The 19006-nt window shown below is 49.4% G+C and overlaps 1 protein-coding gene across 1 annotated transcript; it reads left to right on the plus strand.

Annotated features, from left to right (window-relative positions):
• Positions 1–4651: 4651 nt before the first annotated feature.
• Positions 4652–18627, plus strand: LOC135823170 (sarcolemmal membrane-associated protein-like). Its single transcript, XM_065336012.1, has 18 exons — positions 4652–5207; positions 6718–6914; positions 8245–8260; positions 8658–8717; positions 9213–9308; positions 9863–9934; positions 10319–10396; positions 10939–11001; positions 11180–11278; positions 12321–12416; positions 12909–12971; positions 13923–13980; positions 14416–14562; positions 15052–15094; positions 16095–16206; positions 16902–16994; positions 17485–17550; positions 17930–18627. The coding sequence occupies exons 1-18, from the start codon at positions 4980–4982 to the stop codon at positions 18011–18013; spliced, it is 1671 nt and encodes a 556-aa protein (XP_065192084.1). The 5' UTR covers positions 4652–4979; the 3' UTR covers positions 18014–18627.
• Positions 18628–19006: the final 379 nt, after the last annotated feature.

The following is a 19006-nucleotide window of genomic DNA, read 5'->3' on the forward strand; positions in this document are numbered from 1 at the left end:
GTGTACATGTACTAGTGAAAGCTTTCAAAAATGTTCAAGAGCCTGAAGTTAGTTTGTCCTACTTCTAAGGGGCCGTCCGTTAATACATGACTGTATTTACTTAGACTAGTTAGAGACGTCTAACAGGCGTTTCTTTCTTGACCCACCCACCCCTAGCCTAGGAAACGCCCCCCCCCCCAAATGCAGATATACCACTCCGATATACTATAATTACAGTCAACTTCGCTTATAACGACATTCGGCGGGCATCCAAAAAGTGTCCTTATTCGCGAAGTGTCGTTATACCCGAAGTCTTATTATGTATTACAGACGGATGGAACTTTGCTCTGGGCATGGACATTCTGTCGTTATTCGCGAATTGTCGTTACAGTCAACTTCGCGTATAACGACACTCGGCGGGGCATCAAAAAAGTGTCGTTATTCGCGAATTGTCGTTACAGTCAACTTCGCGTATAACGACACTCGGCGGGGCATCAAAAAAGTGTCCTTATTCGCGAAGTGTCGTTATACCCGAAGTCTCAATAATATTATACATGTATGTATGACAGTTGGAAGGGACTTTGCTCTGGGCATGCACGGAAAATTCGTCGGAAATGCTGTCGTTATTCGCGAATTGTCGTTATATCCGCAGTCGTTATTGGCGAAGTTGACTGTACCAGTATTATAATTATGTATATCATTATACACAATCCAGTATAGTCCTCACCAAGTACACATTCTTTCTGATGCTACTCAGACGGTTTCTTGAACAATCAATCATCAGGCAACAAAAGTTTGTTGCCTGATGATTGATTGTTCAAGAAACTCTGAGTAGCAACAGAAAGAATGTGTACTTGGTGAGGACTATACTGGATTGTGAATCAGCTCCAGTGCTTTTGCAGCACTGTCGAGCACTCTTCGCGTGTAACTTGACAGGGCCTAGGGATCTCCTCTTACACAGTACAGTCGACTCCACTTGTAACGAACTCGCATAATACGGAGGATTAGCAAGACGAAATCCGCGTTCGCGTTAGCATTTTCAGTTCGCGAACTGGATTGCGAACTTTCGCATTTTTCGTTCGGAAAAGTAGTCGGAACACGAATCCGCGATTCGTGTCAGGGCAGTCATAAATTTACCACGCTGTACTGTCTGTACACAGTGTACGTCGTGTCAACGTCATCAATGGTCATGCTGTTTGCTAATCCTTCTCATAACGCGAATTCCGTCACTGAGTTCGACTTTCCTTGGAGAGCGAACGCGAACGCGAATTTCGTCTTGCTAATCCTCCGTACTAGCGAATTTCGTGATAATATAGGTAGGTACAACGTGTAGGTACATTTTTATTTGAATTCGCAGAACCAAACGGGCGGTGTCGACATGGAACCGAATGGAAACAGTAAAATATTGTAGGAAATAGCCTAACATGATAGCAGGGTGTAGTACAAAGCAAAGAACGCTCAGTCAATGAATAACGTTAACGTTAGAATACAACAACGGGGAGGCGGTAAACAGCACATGACTGGTACTGTGGAGTACCGCAAACGTTCAAAGATTCCTGTAGTGTTCAGTAGTGGGTGCTACTGCTAGCATGCTAGCAAGACAGAACGGGAGGCAGGCTTGTTTGAACTGGTGGTACTGGGTAATACCACGCACGTCGGATGGCAGGGTGTTCCATAAAATGGACCCGCGAGCGGTTGGACGGTCGTGGCCGGCTTTGGAGGCAGATTTGGGCACTCGAAGGCCCAAGCTGCGTTGCGCGCGCGTTGTTCGAGTACTGGGATGCTCCAGAAGGGCTTGCAGTGCATTGCTTGCCCGACCATTCGAGCAACGCCAGATCATAATAAGGGTCTTTTGCTTGTGGAGCTCTTCGACGCCATACAGCTGCAGACGAGCAAGCAGAGGTTGGGCGCTTGTGCGAGGTGGCAGGCCGAATACGGCGCGTGCCGCACGGTTTTGCTGGACCTGAAGGCGGGACCGCTGGTCTTGTCGAAGGCACCCAGAGAACGCCACATACCCGTAGAGCAAATCTGGCATCACAACGGATTTCACGTATTGCTCTCTGGACTTTCTTGTAAGGCAACGGCGGGCTCTCCAGAGTGCTCCCACCTTCTGCGAGGCCTTCTTTACAGCATTGTTAACGTGTTCGTCAAATCGAACGTGCTCGTCTATCGTGATGCCCAGGTACTTCGCATGGGGAACTGCTGGTAGCGGGTTTCCACGGCATTTGACAGTAATGTCTTGGCCGGAAATTCGCAGGACATGGCTTTTGCTAGTGTTCAGGATTAGATTCCGTTCCTGGAGGTGGTTAGCAATCTCGGTTGTAGACGTTGTTAGAACTCGCGATACTTCCTGGCAATCAGGGTGGCTGAACGTGAGAGCAATATCGTCAGCAAACTGCACTGAGATGGACGGACTGGCAATGGTGGGCACATGCCTGGTGTAGGTGTTGAAAAGCACGGGTCCGAGAACGGAACCCTGCGGGACGCCACATGAGCATGTGCCACTGACACCAATGGATCTAGCGATTTGCACTTGTTGGGTGCGTCCTTCGAGGTAGTCTGCAAACCATTGGAGTGCAGTGCCGTGAAGGCCAACTTCGAAAAGATCGCGTACAAGAATGTCATGCTTGACTTTGTCGAAAGCCTTCGACATGTCCAGCAAACACACACCACTGGCTAGTCGCGCGTCCTTTGCATGGAGAATGTTCTCCGTCAGGAGTACCAAAGCGTCTTCAGTGCAGTGGTTTGTGCGGTATGCAAATTGCGTGGTCGGCAGCACGTCGTTTGCCGCGAGGAACCTTGTAAGCTGGCGATGTACTACCTTTTCAAGCAGCTTCGCAACAATTGGTAATAATGACACAGGTCTGTAGTTAGTGGCGACTGTTGGGTCCCCTGCTTTGTAAAGCGGCTTTACCAGGGCGTGTTTGAACGGCTTCGGTAGGTATATACCAAGCCATTGTGATTGAAAAGGGCTTGTCCCACTTGAGGCGACCAGCAAGTCGCTTCTGATAGCTGACTACTATTCACGATGCAGCACTGCATCCATGGAACACACCAGTGGTGTGAAAGACCGACGGAGGTCCTCGGAGCGTGACAGTACTTATTTTTCTTCGCGTTGGCAGCGCGGTTGGAAGTAGCTTCCCAGGATGAATGGGAGTAACTGGGTGCGTTGGCATCAATGATGCGGTTGTCAAAAAAACGCCACCCTGTTATCCTCCCACACACCCCGGGAAAGAGCAGGCTGCCCCGTCCGATCACCCTCCAGCACCATGATCGGCTCGACGACAACACCACCGAATAGGCATTGGCGGATAATGCTCGAAAAGGTGGCAGATTCTGCTCGAAAAGCAGTGAAATAATAATTGACAGAACCATACAAACCTCAAGTTATGGCGGGCAATTCCTCGAATTCTGCTCCATTTCTTTATCCCCATACCAAACATGCATGAAACTTACCAGAAAAAGTACCGAATTCTGCCATTTTTTCTGCCGGCATTATCCGCATATGCCTACCACCGAATGCAATATCAGCTACATTGTAGCTTTGCATCGCAATCACGCAGATCATTGTGGCCTCGCTTGATAAGTCCACCTTTAGGGCAGTCAAGGCCATGCTGAAGAGAGAAGGGCTTCCCGCAACCATTACATTGCGCAGGCAGGGCAAGCGGTGCCGACCATAGCGATTGGCAACTCGGTTGATCCCGGAATTCGACAGATCATGCCCCTCGCTTTTCAGGGGCAACACCGTAAGCCATCCGGAGGCATTTCCTTGTATCGGACAAGGGAGAGGGTGCGCTTTTCAGGCTGCGGCAAGTCACTAAGAATGCAGTGGCTGAGAAAGAGAGAGAGAGAGAGAGAGAGAGAGAGAGAGAGAGAGAGAGAGAGAGAGAGAGAGAGAGAGAGAGAGAGAGAGAGAGAGAGAGAGAGAGAGAGAGAGAGAGAGAGAGAGAGAGAGAGGAGAGGGAGGGAGGGAGGGAGGGAGGGAGGGAGGGAGGGAGGGAGGGAGGGAGGGAGGGAGGGAGGGAGGGAGGGAGGGAGGGAGGGAGGGAGGAGAGAGAGAGAGAGAGAGAGAGAGAGAGAGAGAGAGAGAGAGAGAGAGAGAGAGAGAGGGAGGGAGGGAGAGAGAGAGAGAGAGAGAGACCTTTGTTGAAAATCCCTGATTGAATGGATACTAACGTCAGTACATATTCAATCATAATAGTATTAGATAAACCTTGTTTCAACTTTGTTCAAACATGTTGTTGGTTGACAGCATAAACAAAGGTGGAGGACACCGTGTTCGGAAACAGTGAGTGACCTTTCTACACCCATCCACGGGGCTCTACCAACCGCGGATGGTTGTGTGTGACAGAACACGCACTCGCCACCATTCTTGCCGAGTGATTTCATGAACCCATTGTCATTGAACACTGGCGCGGTATGGCTACAAGTACAAGTCATTACTGTAGTAAATGACATTACTTATTACAATTATTTGAATTATTAGTCAGTGACGCTATGACATCAAGACTGAGTCCATGCCATGGCATGGGACTCTTGGGAGTCTTGCCTTGGCACTGTTGGCAGTGTTGGCAGTCTTGCTGATCTATGGACTATGCTGTATGCATGACGGTGTGGGCACCGCATCAAAACACGGGGCCGGGAGATAATTATTTTTTTCATCGACACCGCTTCGGAGAGCACTTTGTAACGCATGTTTCTGTGTTCCCTTTCTGCTCAGTGCTCGGAGAAGCCGAAACACGGTCACATGTGTTCTCATGTCCTGCGGGAGGACAGACCCACGCTCATAATAGCAGCTCTCCGCTACTGCACGTTCCGCGAGGTTGGAATTTGTCAGTTCTGCTACTGGTTGCCCCTGGCTCCGTCGCATCGCCCTTTCACATCGCTTTCTTTCAGTGCCTGCCGAGTGCATGTGTGTGCGATGCGAGAATAGGGAAGGGAAATCGTCAGGAAAACGAGCGGACGAGTGAGTTGAGTTCATTGACTCCTTGACCAGCGCGATGGCGGCCAATGCTGTACCCGAGGCGGCTGGAACTACGCCACTTACGATCTACCTTCAGCCACGACCCAACTCGCATCCATTCAACGAGCGAGAATGCCTCCTTGACGAGAAGCTGCTGAAAGTTGGTCGCTCAGTGGCTAAGGCCAGACCCAGCACCAGCAACCTGATTTTTGATTGCAAAGTTCTGTCTCGCAATCATGCCGTCATGTGGGCTGCTGATGGTCAGGTAAGATCATGCACAGAGAGTAGATGCTGTCCTTTTTGCTTATTGCTTTGCGCGTGTCAAGGCTTCTCTAGCACATGTTCACCATTCCCAGAAATTAGAAATTCTAGATTATTGTTTTCGCTCGTCGGTTGGGGCGGCTTGGTGCGCGTCCAAACGCGGAAATCATTTTGTGATATCCGCATATACGTGTACGAGCGCGTATCCCGGCCTAGAATACCTGCAGGATGTGCGAGACTGCGCTTTGGAACGCACATCGGTGCTGGTGCGGGGGATTAAAAAAATGTCCCGCAAGATTCCTGTCGGGGCGATTGCTTGGAAGTTGGGCGAGGAAACAGGCGTCCCCTGCGACAGCCACTGTGCCAAACCCTAACCCATTACGCGGCATTAGGTTACACGTGCAATAGGAACAAATTAAAGCTTGCAGTAAATCTGTTGCTGCAGTTGTTATTTGAGGTCGTGCATACGGTCTGCAGAAACACTCCATCACCCATTACCGCCTTGAATCGTCACAACCAATGATTTGAGCTCCGAAACAGCACTTATCATGTGTTCCAGAATGATTTGGCCGTATGGAAGTCGGTAATATTGTGAGGACTAGTGGATAGAGTATGTGTGACCAAAGACATGAGATCATGTGCACAACTATCACGTGCGAGCACACACACACACACACACACACACACACACACACACACACACACACACACACACACACGCCACACATATACACACACACACACCACACACACACACACACACACACACACACACACACACACACACACACACACACACACACACACACACACACACACACACACACACACACACACACACACACACACACACATACACCACACACACACACACACACACACACACACACACACACACACACACACACACACACACACACACACACGCACACACACACACACACAGACACACACACACATACACACACACACACAAGCTGTGCTCCTGCGGCAGCTGTACACAGGGACGACATCGTTCGTATTTCATGGAAACCAATGGTGGTGGTGAGAGGGAGAGGGAGAGCTCGGTGACAGAGTGTAACTTTGCAGCTTAGAGAGCTTCTGCGGGCAGGCATGTGTTTACCGCTATTTCTCCAGGTGTGTGTTTACCGCCATGTTTTTCAACCATACATACAACTGCAGTGAAATCTTCCAATTCACGCTACTTGTTCAGCTGGCATTTGATGTGCTAGTATTTGTTCAATAGAGCGATGACGGACCCCGCCAGAACTGGTCCGGTTGGTCAGGTTATCACCGGACCAACCCGGTTTTGGCCAACAACACATGTGTACTGCTGTCACGAGAGGGCATGTGTACCCAGCATATCATACACAAACTATATGAGAGGCCATGGTACCACCGGACAAAATAAAAACTGCTTCAGGAGGTGCTGAATGAAAATGTAATAATTGGCTTATAAAGTAACAATCTCTAGTCAGCAGATTGTGCTGTGTGGTATTTGCCCTTCCCTATAGGTGTTTCTTAGGGACACCAAGAGCAGCAATGGCACGTTTGTCAACAACTTGCGTCTGAGTGGCACGGGCGAGGAGAGCCAGGAGAAAGCGCTCAAGGACGGCGACGTCATACAGTTTGGCGTCGACGTGATGGAGAATCAGAGACAGCGTGTGACGCATGGCTGTATCATTGCGCTCTTCACCGACCCCAGTGCACGGTATGTTTTGCTGCGAGCTACTACTACTACTAGTACATGCAGCTTAGGCTTTAGGTATCACAGATGCCTGATAATGATGATGACGGTGGTGGTGGTCTATGCTTGGGCATTATGTAGAGCAACTGCGCGCGCGCGCACACACACACACACACGCGCACGCATGCACGGTGTTGCTACGTGCATCCCATCTCTCAGGTGTGGGGCAGGGAAATCCCCTCTAGGACTTGTATCTTCAAGTCGAGTACCAGCTGAGCACCAGAAGGTGAATCGTGCACAGCGTTTGCATCCATGCCGGGTTGTAGCATTACGACAGGTGCAAATGCCTTAGTGAAACTGTGATCCCATACATGTACGAGATTTCTACAGCTCTAATGAGTTTTGTTCGCACATACTGCAGTTCATTGTATATAGCTTGCTCCGTAGCCGGTAGATCTAATTTGGCCCAGATCTGTCATGCTTCTCCGCGACGTTCGTAACCAAAATTGACTCTGTCGGGCTATGGCCAGGATAGCAATGAACAAGCTGCAATGAACTGAAGAATGCCATGTGAACTTTGGCCAGTTTCATTTGACTTTATTCTCTATCTATGCCAGTTGGGGCTGAGTCACCGCAGTAGCGATTGAGTCCTACCTCAAAGCAGTCAATGGCCTGAGTTGACCAGCTACTATGTATCATACACTAGTAGTATCAGTACACATCCAAGCACTTAAATATAGTGTAGCAAGCATTACCCCAGTGCAGCAGCTGGGTGTGCTGAAGCTGGTGCACTGGACCCTTTTAAAGCATACCATGTTCTCCAGAGCGGCTGCCTTGGGGTTCGAGAACTACTGCCAGGTGCATATGTAACATGGCATAGCTTGCCCCGGGGCTGAGCACACTCCTCCGTGTACACGTGTGGCTCTTTAATAAAACGCAGATACACTTGCTGTGCGTTGGTGGTTTGATACACAGAGCATACAGGTCAATGTACATTTAGACAACACACAACCTATGTAGTACAGGCAGCCCTCGCTTAGCCTGGCCTCTTTTATCCGGATCCCTCGCCATCGGGAAGAAAACCGTTCGTTACCAATTTACAGAATAGGTCTTGCATACATACAATATGTGTGTTCGATTATCCGGTTCCCTCGCCTATCCGGATAATTTCGTGGAAAACCGATGTGTGCGGTTAAGCGATGTCTGACTGTATATACACAGTCCTGCGATGAATATGTATCGAATGTATCAATGCCGCTGCTAGCCTTGCAGTGACCTGGCTGACTGATCATCCTGTGTCCTGCTGTGTTATGTTGTCCATGCTCCAATATGCGATGGTGCTATCGTTCCTCAGAGCTCCGACCCCACCGGTGAGTGAACTGCCTGCTTGGAGAGTGTGTAGCCTTGGGCAGTTCGGGCCATCTGTAGACCTAGAGGATATTATTATGTTGTATACTGAATCCTTCGTAAGCATGCAAGCTGGACACGATGCACTGTATGAAGCTTGGGAGAGCACACACACACACACGCACGCACGCACGCACGCACACACACAACAAGAGTGCCGTGTTGATACTGCACTTCCACATGATAATTATTGCCTTTTTTCAGCCGCTATTGTTGTTCCGCAAATTGCCTGCATTCTTCGTATGGCATTTCGAACTCTGTTTTTAAGCCATTACACTTGCTGCTGCTGCTGCTGCTGCTGCTGCTGCTGCTGCTGCTGCTGCTGCTGCTGCTGCTGTTTTGGTGTGATGATTTCTGCAGCCAGAGATGGTGCCCGGCATCAAGCTGAGCGATGTCATAGAGCTTCAACAGATTCTAACGGTAAGCCGGTTTACTGCCCGCAGACAAGCCCAGCCAGGCGATAGTGCTGTGCTGGGGGGGGGGGGCTTGTTAAAACCTGCATCCTAAAAATGCCACCCGAAACAGCAGGGGCAGGTACTGGAAGCATCTATGTATGGGTGCAGTTTAGCTACGGCTATGTTGGCTCTAAATGGAAAAATCCGAAAAGACCCAGAGTAGGTGTAATATCCTCCAGTACAATAAACCATGTACATGTATGATGTATTCCCTGGAAGTGCATGTTCATGTACGTGAACAGCGGATTCTTCAGAGACAGGTCTGAATATATTGTTATGTAGAGTGTGCAATCTTGGAGAATTCTGAGCACCAAAGAAGATATGTGTGTGTGTATGTGTGTGTGTGTGTATGTGTGTGCGTGTGTGCGTGTGTGTGCGTGTGTGTGCGTGTGTGTGCGTGTGTGTGTGTGTGTGTGTGTGTGTATGTGTATGTCACGGTTGTATTTGCCTCCGAAATCAGGATGCTCGGCATACGCAAGTTGCCGTGGAAAACAGACTTGGCAGTGTACAGTTTGACCTGGAACAGACAGCGTTGGCCTTGCAAACGGAAGGCAAGGTAGGTGTACTACAGAGATGACAGTGCTATGTTCAGTAGCCTCTCTCCGAGTATAGTTTCAGTGCATTCCCCAGTCCCCACTACTACCCGGCTGAGTGTGCCTTGACAGGATGCACTACACTGTTCTTGCCGCACTGTATGTCTGCTTTGGTCCTTTTACGGTGCAGGAGACACCGCAGTTTAAGACACGTTCCTTTTTGGTGTTGATTACATCTGTTATCTGGTTTGAGCATGGTCTTTGACTCTTTGTCCATGAGCCGCTCTGCACCCTGTATTTACTATTTACACGAGTGCCATGATTAGTGGGGGGGGGGGGGGGTACTATAATGATTCGGACTGTTCCTGTTGTTGTGAACTGTTGAGTTAGAAGACAGTTCATGAGCCACTGCTGCATGAAGATGAGCTTTGGTCCTCTGAGCCGCACTGGTAGATTCCCACGTAGGTCGAAACAGGTGCTGTCTGCAGATAGAAGTATGCCACACTATAGTATGTCCCGGCATTGTGTCTTTCCGTGACAAACATACCTCATCACCGTTGTGGCTTTCTACCTGCAGGCTTTCATCAAGGAGGAGCACCTGCTATCGCGCCTCGATACCCTGGAGAATCAGCTCAAGTTCTACACGCAGGTAAGGTCAGGCCTTGGCGAGATCCCTGTACAGTGAACGCTTTTAAACTGATCTCCGAGCTCTGCTTTCTTCCTGTATCTGTCCGGCTTCAGCCTTGCCTTTCTCCTAGCCATTGCTCACTGCAGTGGATATGCCGCGTTGAATGGTACTTCGTCCGATTCATTAAATTGTTTGTGTTGCTGTTCTATTTGAGGGCTTGTTGTTAATATAGCTACCATAAAACCTGCCCTAACCCGGACAGTCGGACACCCTTGGTGCAGCAGAAACTGTCCCGATATGACAGGATTGTGTGTGTGTGTGTGTGTGTGTGTGTGTACGCACGTGCGTGTGTGTGTGTACGCGCACACGTGCGTGTTGATTGTTTGCGTCTGCGTGGCTGGGCAGGATCAAGGTACTACTGAAATGCAGGCCACTCTGAAGCAGCTCGAAGATGACAAGCATCGGTGTGCCGTGAAAGCTAAGGTCAGTCAGGCACAGTGCAGCAATCAATGCTCTCATGATGCGTGGTCCCTCTCACATGTAGGCACTGCATGCTACCAGTAGGCAGGGTTGGTGCAAGCCTTGAGCGATTATATCACTCTATGAATACTCCCTTAAATTGAGCAAATGCGAATGGTGTGTGTATTGAATGCGCAACTTTCACTATTTATTGCGTTGATTTCATGTCTGTCTCCACGAAATTTATTGAATACTCCCTTCTTCATTGTTTCTTCTGCACTCCAACGATAAAAACACTCTTCAGTCCACACCTGTCCAGCTGGATCGTTTCGAACAAGAATACAGCATTCTACTGGGAAAAATAAAAAAGAGTTGCTAAGTGATGGACTGTCAAGATCTGGAACGAAATTGTAACAGGTGTGCACGTGTGCCTATGTCCCTCGCCAGCTATGCTCTTGAAATGGATCATGATTGCCCTAGTACGGACCGCAGCCTTCCCTCCGTATCTCCGTTGTTTAAAAGCAAAACCGGCAATGCTGCATGGTATTCTGTTCTCTGGGCTACAGGAGTCTCTTCAGAGTATGCTTCAGGAGAAGATGGAAGTGATCAAGAAGTATTCCAACTTACAAGTGAGTATTGGAAGTTGAAATTGCAGCACCCGGGCTTCTTATTGCTAGCGTGCTGGTGGTGGCTGGATGTGATTCCTTCCGGACTTCTGCGATGGAACCAAGAGCTTTCTAATGTCTGCTGCACGCCCCTGTGGACTGTCTTCCATATAGGTTACTTGTGTCTCTTCTGTATGTACAGTTGGATTACGATCAATCCGAGCAGGAATGCGATCGCTGGAGAACGCTCTACGAAGAGGCACAGGAGGAGCGTAAGAAGTTGGCCGAGACGTGGGACGAGGTGAGTCTGTGACAAACATCTGTGAAAACAAACTAAGACCGTTTGTGATTGTCCAAGGTTGCAATGTCTAGCAAAGGACGGCACCACATGTGTTGCCTGCCCTGATGTTATCAACCACTAGCACTGGACTGACCTTTCCCTAAGAGCACTAAGACTCAAGCCCGGCGGAACTGGTCCGGTTGGTCAGGCCATGGGAGGACCAACTTTTTGGCCACCAACGTGTGTTTACTGCTAATAGGGTCATGTGTATACCCTCCATATCATACACAAAGTATGAAAGGCTGGGGTATGGCCGGACGAATCAAAAATTGCTTCCACCGGTCCTGACTGACTAGTTGAGGAGGTCACTGGCTTTAATCTCACTACAAAACATAGTACCTTGCTCTGGCAGCTGTGCACACGTGTGAGGCCACCGGATTGTCCTGTCCTACCCTGACAGAGCATAATGAATGACAGTGTGTTCATAAGCTGCACTGTCACAGTACATGTATGTGGATGCTGGAATGTATGCGTGCATGTGTGTGTGTGTGTGTGTGTGTGTGTGTGTGTGTGTGTGTGTGTGTGTGTGTGTGAGAGAGAGAGAGAGAGAAAGATTCTCCTAGCTCTTTTTTCATTCTCCTGGGTGGTTACCAACAGCCAGTGTATGCCGGAGTATGTGGTGTGGCGTGTGTAAAAAAATGAAAAAAATGAAAAAGTGAAAAATAGGGATTCACTGGCCAGAAAAAGCCACTTCAATCAGCTGTGTGGTGGATATCAGGCTAAAATTAGTGGCGGTCAATTCATCAGCTTTGCAAGCTGTTGAATGGTGTAATCCCAGCACAAGTTGCTATGTTTAACATAGCTGTTCGCTATCATCGCTTCCGCGATTGGCAGGTCTGAGGTGTGTGTGTGTGTGTACAGACATGACTTGTTTTTGTTTATCCATGTGTGTCTTTGTGTGTGTCTGTCTGTCTGTCTGTCTGTCTGTCTGTCTGTCTGTCTGTCTGTCTGTCTGTCTGTCTGTCTGCCTGCCTTTGCCCGTGTCTGCATATGTCGTTCACAGCGTAGTCAAGAGATGTACCAGCTGCAGTTCGAGTTAAAGGTATTGCGTCAGCAGCATGCCAATCTGGAAGAGGAGCACATGCCGATCAAACTGCAGGTAAACAGATCATTCACCAGTGGGATCTGTACGATCAGCACCACCGCACTTCCCCGATTACAAGTTGCTTCCGATTATGCGTCGCGTCTCCACTTTCAGGTCACCGTTGTCAGTAGAGTGTCTGCGTGTTCACTTGGTTTCCGTAATAAGTCACGCTCGATTGTAATTTGTAGGTTACACTCTCTTCTTCGACCCCGAAATGTGCAACATATACATGTGTGTGGGGAAAACGCAGTAGAAGGTGGTGGCGTTCCTACGGATACGGAAAATTCAATCCGAGTCTCATGTGCCATATTCAGTTAGGAGAGGATGTTTCGTTTTGTAAGCATGACTGGTAAGCGTGGATTGGTGTTGTATGACTACGAAAGATGCAGAATGCGAAGGAAACGATACGGTACGGTACAGGAACATGCTGCCGGTATTCTTCATATCATTGCAGTTCCTCGACATGACTGTACTCATGTAGGTGCTGTCCTGGTCTATGTGTTGCAGCATGATGACGCCGTGAAAAAACTGGACCAAGCAAGCGTCGAGCTGGTCACGGCATTGCAGGAGGTGAGAGAGACGATTCTCCGACTTGCTTTTATGATGTGCCTGAATGGAACATGGGACTTGTGTGTACATTTTACTTGACCTGGCTCTTCTGTCTCACTTGCACTGTCGTGGACATGGAAATCCGGACGAATGACGCGGGGGCGCCCTCAGTGCATACAGAACGTTGCACACTCAGCCAGTGCACATGCTGATCGTTTGCGTACTCACGGCTGCATGGCCAGCGTCCTGGGCCACTTGACCTCCAACCGGAGTTCCATGTCCACGTCAGTACACCAGCACAGAGACCAATTTGTTCGATGGGTTGGCAGTAGCCTCACCACCGACGTATGCCGCTACTGTGCACCTGTAGCAACCTTGTTTCAATATCCTCAGTCTGTCTGTTACCGTTTCATTGGTTACTTGCAGGGATGAATTTATTGTCATATTTTTGCATAGCAGTTTCTGCTATACAAAATCACAATTGTGTGGCAGTCTTTGATTTTGATTAGCATTTTTTCTTTGAAGGTTGGGTGTTTACCACATTGTCCTTCTTGAGAGTGATGCCTGAAAACCCATTTGCAAAAAAACCGACTGAATCATACATGTACACGCAGATTAAGAGGGCCTGCACAACATATACTGCACTGTATGCATGCTACTTGACAGCACAGGCTAGGCATGGATAGTCTGTATGTATCTCAGTTTTCTGCGAGTCACGGCGACTTTTGAGTAGCAGTTGATCGATTTTGCATCGCAAACTGCGATGCGATACAGGATAAATTCATCCCTGACTTGCATGCATATGTTGCTACACACACATCTGGTCTTAGTCTGAACCGTTTGGCGATTTGCAGTTTCATGGTATGTGTCATGGTGGTAGCGTGCCTGTCTGTTTGAATTACATGCACTTCCTTTAAAGCATGATTGTGCAAGTAAAGTCTGGTCTTTTTTCTTGTTCTTTTTCCGTTGCAGAGCAAATTTGCAAATGACAGGCTGTGCAGTTTGCAAGAGCAGATGGAGTTATTGCATGGTAAGGTTGTGCCTGTGCTGGTGACTGTGCTGGTGGCTGTGCAGGTGGCTGTGCTGGTGGCTGTACAGGTGGCTGTGCTGGTGGCTGTGCTGGTGGCTGTACAGGTGGCTGTGCTGGTGGCTGTGCAGGTTGCTGTGCTGTTTGCCAGCAGGGTTGCTGCCAGAACAAAAGTTAACCGAGGACCTCTCGTGCCAGGTGGAAGCTGATCAGCCAGGTCGGCGCTGACTTCCTTTGTGTGTGTGTGTGTGTGTGTGTGTGTGTGTGTGTGTGTGTGTGTGTGTGTGTGGGTGTGTGTGTGCGTGCGTGCGTGTGATCTCACTTGAACTTGTCATTGCATACGCAATGGGCAAGATCAAGGTCAATGTGTGTGTGTGTGGGTGTGTGTGTGTGTGTGTGTGTGTGTGTGTGTGTGCGTGCGCGTGTGTCGTTGCACAGAACGAAACGAGAGTCTTCAGGAACTGAACGATGCTGCGTCAGAGCAGGTGCGGCTGCGCAATATCGAGATTCAGGAACTGCATGCGCAGGTGAATGAGATGGAAGAGCGTCACAAAGCACTGGAGAAAGACTTGGCTGATCGGACAGGTATGGCACATGGCCGCTCTGGTGCTCTGAGTAGTACCTCCAGAGTTCATACTTTGCAGGCCTATGTGTGTGTCTGCGTGCGCGCACGCGTGCGTGTGTGTCGATCCACGTACGCAGCCGTGTCTGAACTGTAGCATGGGCATGCGGCGTGAAATCTGCCTGTAATCACACAGAAGTCAAACCTGCAACCGTTTGCTTCAATCAACCTCTCCACAACACCTTTTGTGTGTGCAGGTGCCGTTGAGAGCTGTCTTCGCTCTCTGTGCCCCCTCTACTCACATGTACACATGCACACGCATGCGCGCACACTCACACAGACTTTCCTTCTGTATTGCCAAGTTACGATATGAACTCTCTCTCCCCCCCCTATTCTGTCCTGAAGTTGCTACCATCTTCCTCTATGGGTTTGCTATTGTGCTATTCTCTGTCTTGTGTGACTTCCATGCGCTGGGAACTGGATTGTGTGAACTCATTCACTGGATGCTGCAGAAGCCTTTTCCGGCCCGCATGCCAGATATACGACCTTCGTTCGGTGAGTTGCTGCCAGACTACCTCTGCAGTGTACTGTACTACAGTGCATGCCTCTGCAGTACACAGCACTGCAGTACACGTAATAGATGCCTCTTGTACGGGCAGAACTTGTACACATGAACTTCGAAACTAAAACATGTATAAAGAGCAATCCGCTCCATCGTGGAGGGACAAACCAATGAGTCGTCGGCGAGATCCACGCAGCCGAAGGTCGACGGCACGAAAGATTGCGAACTGGGTGCGGATACGAACCCATGCCATCACAGACGCGTATGACCTCCCCCACTTGTGTGCAAGCTGACTGGCCGAGCGCCAGTACATGCCTCTGCAGTACACAGTATAGCACAGTACAGTTGACCTTGCGAATAACGACCCTTGATCGGGCACCAGGAAAGTGTTGTCGTTCGCGAGTTTGAAAGCATTCCGTCAACGGTCTTTATGTTTACTTGATCTGACGATATCTACAAGTACTAGTTGAGGGAATGGACTCAAAAGAGAAAAGCCTGAAGAAGAAAAAACTCACTGTCACCACCAGGACTCGAAGATAGTGTCGTTATCAGGAGTTGAGATTTCACCCGAGCTTGTTATTCTCCAGGTTGACTGGCATGTATGGCTCTATTGATAGACTAAAACGACAGTGACAGAAGCATTCAATCACTGTGAGCTGATTGTAGGAAACACATTGACTGGCTGACGGGCTGAACACACCTACTAGAATTCATACAAGTGACACTTGATCGTATGTGGTGAGCCAAGGAAAAAATTGGAAATACTGAAAACAGTGGGGCACAAGTAACTAGTTATGCGTTAGAGTCCACTTATCAGCCTGGTGCTACATTGTGCGTGGCTGACTGTTCAAAATCTGGTTTAGTTGGTGGACTCTAACGCATAACTTGTGCCCCCCCCCCCCCCCCCGTTTTCCATGTGACCATAATAATTATGTCATCCATTTTTGATTCGGGTCTTTTTATCCTTTTTATTTGGGCTCTCTTTGGCTGCAGGGACGACACGCTCACTAACGCTCTGCCTCAGTCCAAGAATGTTTCCGTTACAAGGACGACACAGGTGGATCCCATGGAAACCCTAACACAGACGTCGCTCAATAGAGAAGTGGTGAGCTGCATGTCGGCTGGTGTGTGCTCTGCCGATGATGCATGGCGTGGTATTGCGCAATCCATCATGCACTATACAATATTGTCGGTCGCCGAAGAACTGGGGGGGGGGGTCAGCCTCCTAGCCTAGACCATTCCTATTTTCATGTATTTACAATTTACTGTCTATGAGCGGTTGAGTCACTGTGTATACTAGTACATTGGCATGCTGTGCCTGATGAAATTCTAGCCTGGCCGTTCTTCGGCGCCCGGCAGCACTGTAGTGCAGGACCGCCGGAAACAGTTTTAGATGGATCCGGTCATACCGTCACCTTTCATACAGTTTGCGATTGATTGATTGTGGCCCGTACACATAACCCACTCAGCGGTAAACATGCGTTGGTGGACAACACGTTAGGTCGGTGATGACCTGACCAACCGGACCTGTTCCGGCGCCGCGCCTGCTGTAGTGATGTCCACATCACTGTATCTGCTGCCCTAAGTACAGTGCGTACCCGCCTAACGTTATGTTGAATGTACTGTCAAATAAACCTTTTTTTAACAACTACAGCAGCAGCAGCAGCAGCAGCAGCAGTGCTTATAATGAGTTGTTGGTTAATCATGCATCTGGTAGCTGGTGCTCTATACTTTGTTGCTCGGTAACCGGTCACAGTTGTCTTATGAAGCTGCTGCTGTGTGGCATATTCTTGTATGCAGCATGCTGTAGAGGAGGGACGTAATGCTACCAATGCAGCCTCGCAGCACTCCGCCGTCGCCGGGCAGCGTGTACCCACATCTGCAAATTCAGAGGTCAGTAATTTTGTTGATGCATCTTCAGTAGGTCCGTCAGTAGTGGCAGATTTTTTCTTGTGACCAGACGACGTTTGCAGACATCAGCACGAACACTGCACCATCACACTAAACAGCAGCTAGAAGTTGCTCCTGACAAGCCTTGTTCTGTTCCATTATGATGTTGGGAGCTCATCAGAGGAGAGGTAGATGTTGAATGAATGGGTTGAACTAAATCAGAGGTCAGTGTTGGCACGGCAGCAGGATCTGTGAAAAAAAGATACTGCCCTCCGCCTATTCAACTCAGCACAGCACGTGCACGTATGCGTTTGGCATGTGAGCTGAACGCACCATTGTACACAGTACACGTACCAAGCCTAGGTCTCTGCCTTGCATGTTGGTAATGTCCTGGATTAAAATTTGTTCCGGGGAGGGGCGCTACAATGTAGAACAGGAATTCGAAACACTGGCTTTACACCCTCAGTCTGTGCAATTATTCCGTGTGTCGTAGACTCCAAGCCAGTCGAGCAAGGACGTCCATCGCAGTGTACAGCCACTAGCGGCGGAGGATATGAAGGTGAGTCTGATTAACTCCCGGCTCCTCTTTGGTGCCACTCTTGTTTAGACATGTGCAGCCCCCCTTCCCGCATGCGTGCATGCACAGTTAGCTTGGAGGACATGAGTAGCAGGACAGTGTGGCTGAGTCGTTATGCATCTAAATGCGGGGCGGGGTAGCTGGAGTGGCCAGTGGAACTTTGTTGAGGACATACATGACATGTACTGAAATTGAGTTCTGAAGGAGCTCGCTCGCAAGTCAAATTGGCTGTGGACGGTAGTGCGGGAAGAGTGTACACGTACTGCTGGGATGTTGGTAGTGATTGTAGCAAATGCATCTGACTGTTTGCACTTTGCAGTGACTGATGCCTGCTTGCCTTTTCCGTATCCTGTGTATGCAGGCCAGCCTGAGGAGCATACTGGTGGCGGCCTTTCTCTCCCTGCTCATCACCATCTACTACTCGCTGCCCACCGGAACTGCGTGAATGTTTTCAGAATCGAAAGTGTTCCACATGACTGACTACTGCGGCAGTCTTGCTTGGCACGCACGGCTTTGCCACGCTCCATGCTTGGCGGTGGCAGATCAGCCATCGCATAGCCTCCTAGACTTTGCCACGCGACTGGTGGCAAGCACAGTGCAGGGCAGCATAGGCATGGTGCAGCAATCCCCGGAGGTGACCTTCCAGCAGCCCTGGACCGGCGTAGTGGGTGCATGGGGATGGTCCCTGCCACTGGCGACGTGCAGCGAGCCCAGGCAGCTAGCCAGGGCCTTGCCCAGCTCTCGCACGGCTGACTGTAATGGCATGCGGCAGGTGCGCATAAGAATAAGCACACATAGAAGTGCTGATACTGGACTTGATCCGACTAAGGACTCAACTAACCGGGTTTGATTTGAATGCTTTGACTCTTCTTTCATTTAATTGTGCGAAAACTGGTGCTATTTATAGTAAATTATATGTTTCAGACGACGACTTTCTCCTTTTTCTTTGTATTACTCCCTGACGTTTCCCAACTGTGATTGGGTAAGGCCCTGCTGAACCATGATAACAGGCCATGATTATGAGAACAGACAATGTGAACCATTGCTCTACCAAACGGATATTCAAACTGTGATGGATGAGCTGCTCACGTGTGTGGGTATGTATGTGTGTGTGTGTGTGGGGGGGGGGGGGGGGGGGGTAACTAACAGCGTGTTCTGAGTTACGAGTGGCAACTACAGCCCTGGCCAGAGACATCTGACCTCATGGATACAATAGGCCCATTGCGCATTCCCAAATATGGGTTGCATGAGTAATGCATGTGAGTACGCTGCACTGGGATCAGGGTCCTTCAGGGATGCACGATTCAACACCCCAGACGACCATGCCCAGGTCGCTGTGTCGGGTGTTCGCGGTACAAATTACGTCATTGCGCAGTGAGCTTATAGCACCGAGGGCTACGCGACTCTAGCATCACAAACACCACTCTCCTTACTGGAG

This window comes from Sycon ciliatum, chromosome 8 (genome assembly GCF_964019385.1).
Source record: "Sycon ciliatum chromosome 8, ocSycCili1.1, whole genome shotgun sequence".
Taxonomy (NCBI): Eukaryota; Metazoa; Porifera; class Calcarea; order Leucosolenida; family Sycettidae; genus Sycon; species Sycon ciliatum.

Coding starts and splice junctions, on each gene's coding strand:
- LOC135823170 (XM_065336012.1), top strand. CDS start 4,980: ATGGCGGCCAATGCTGTACCCGAGGCGGCTGGAACTACGCCACTTACG. Junction 15,095..16,094: donor AGATATACGACCTTCGTTCG/GTGAGTTGCTGC, acceptor CTTTGGCTGCAG/GGACGACACGCTCACTAACG. Junction 16,207..16,901: donor CGTCGCTCAATAGAGAAGTG/GTGAGCTGCATG, acceptor TCTTGTATGCAG/CATGCTGTAGAGGAGGGACG.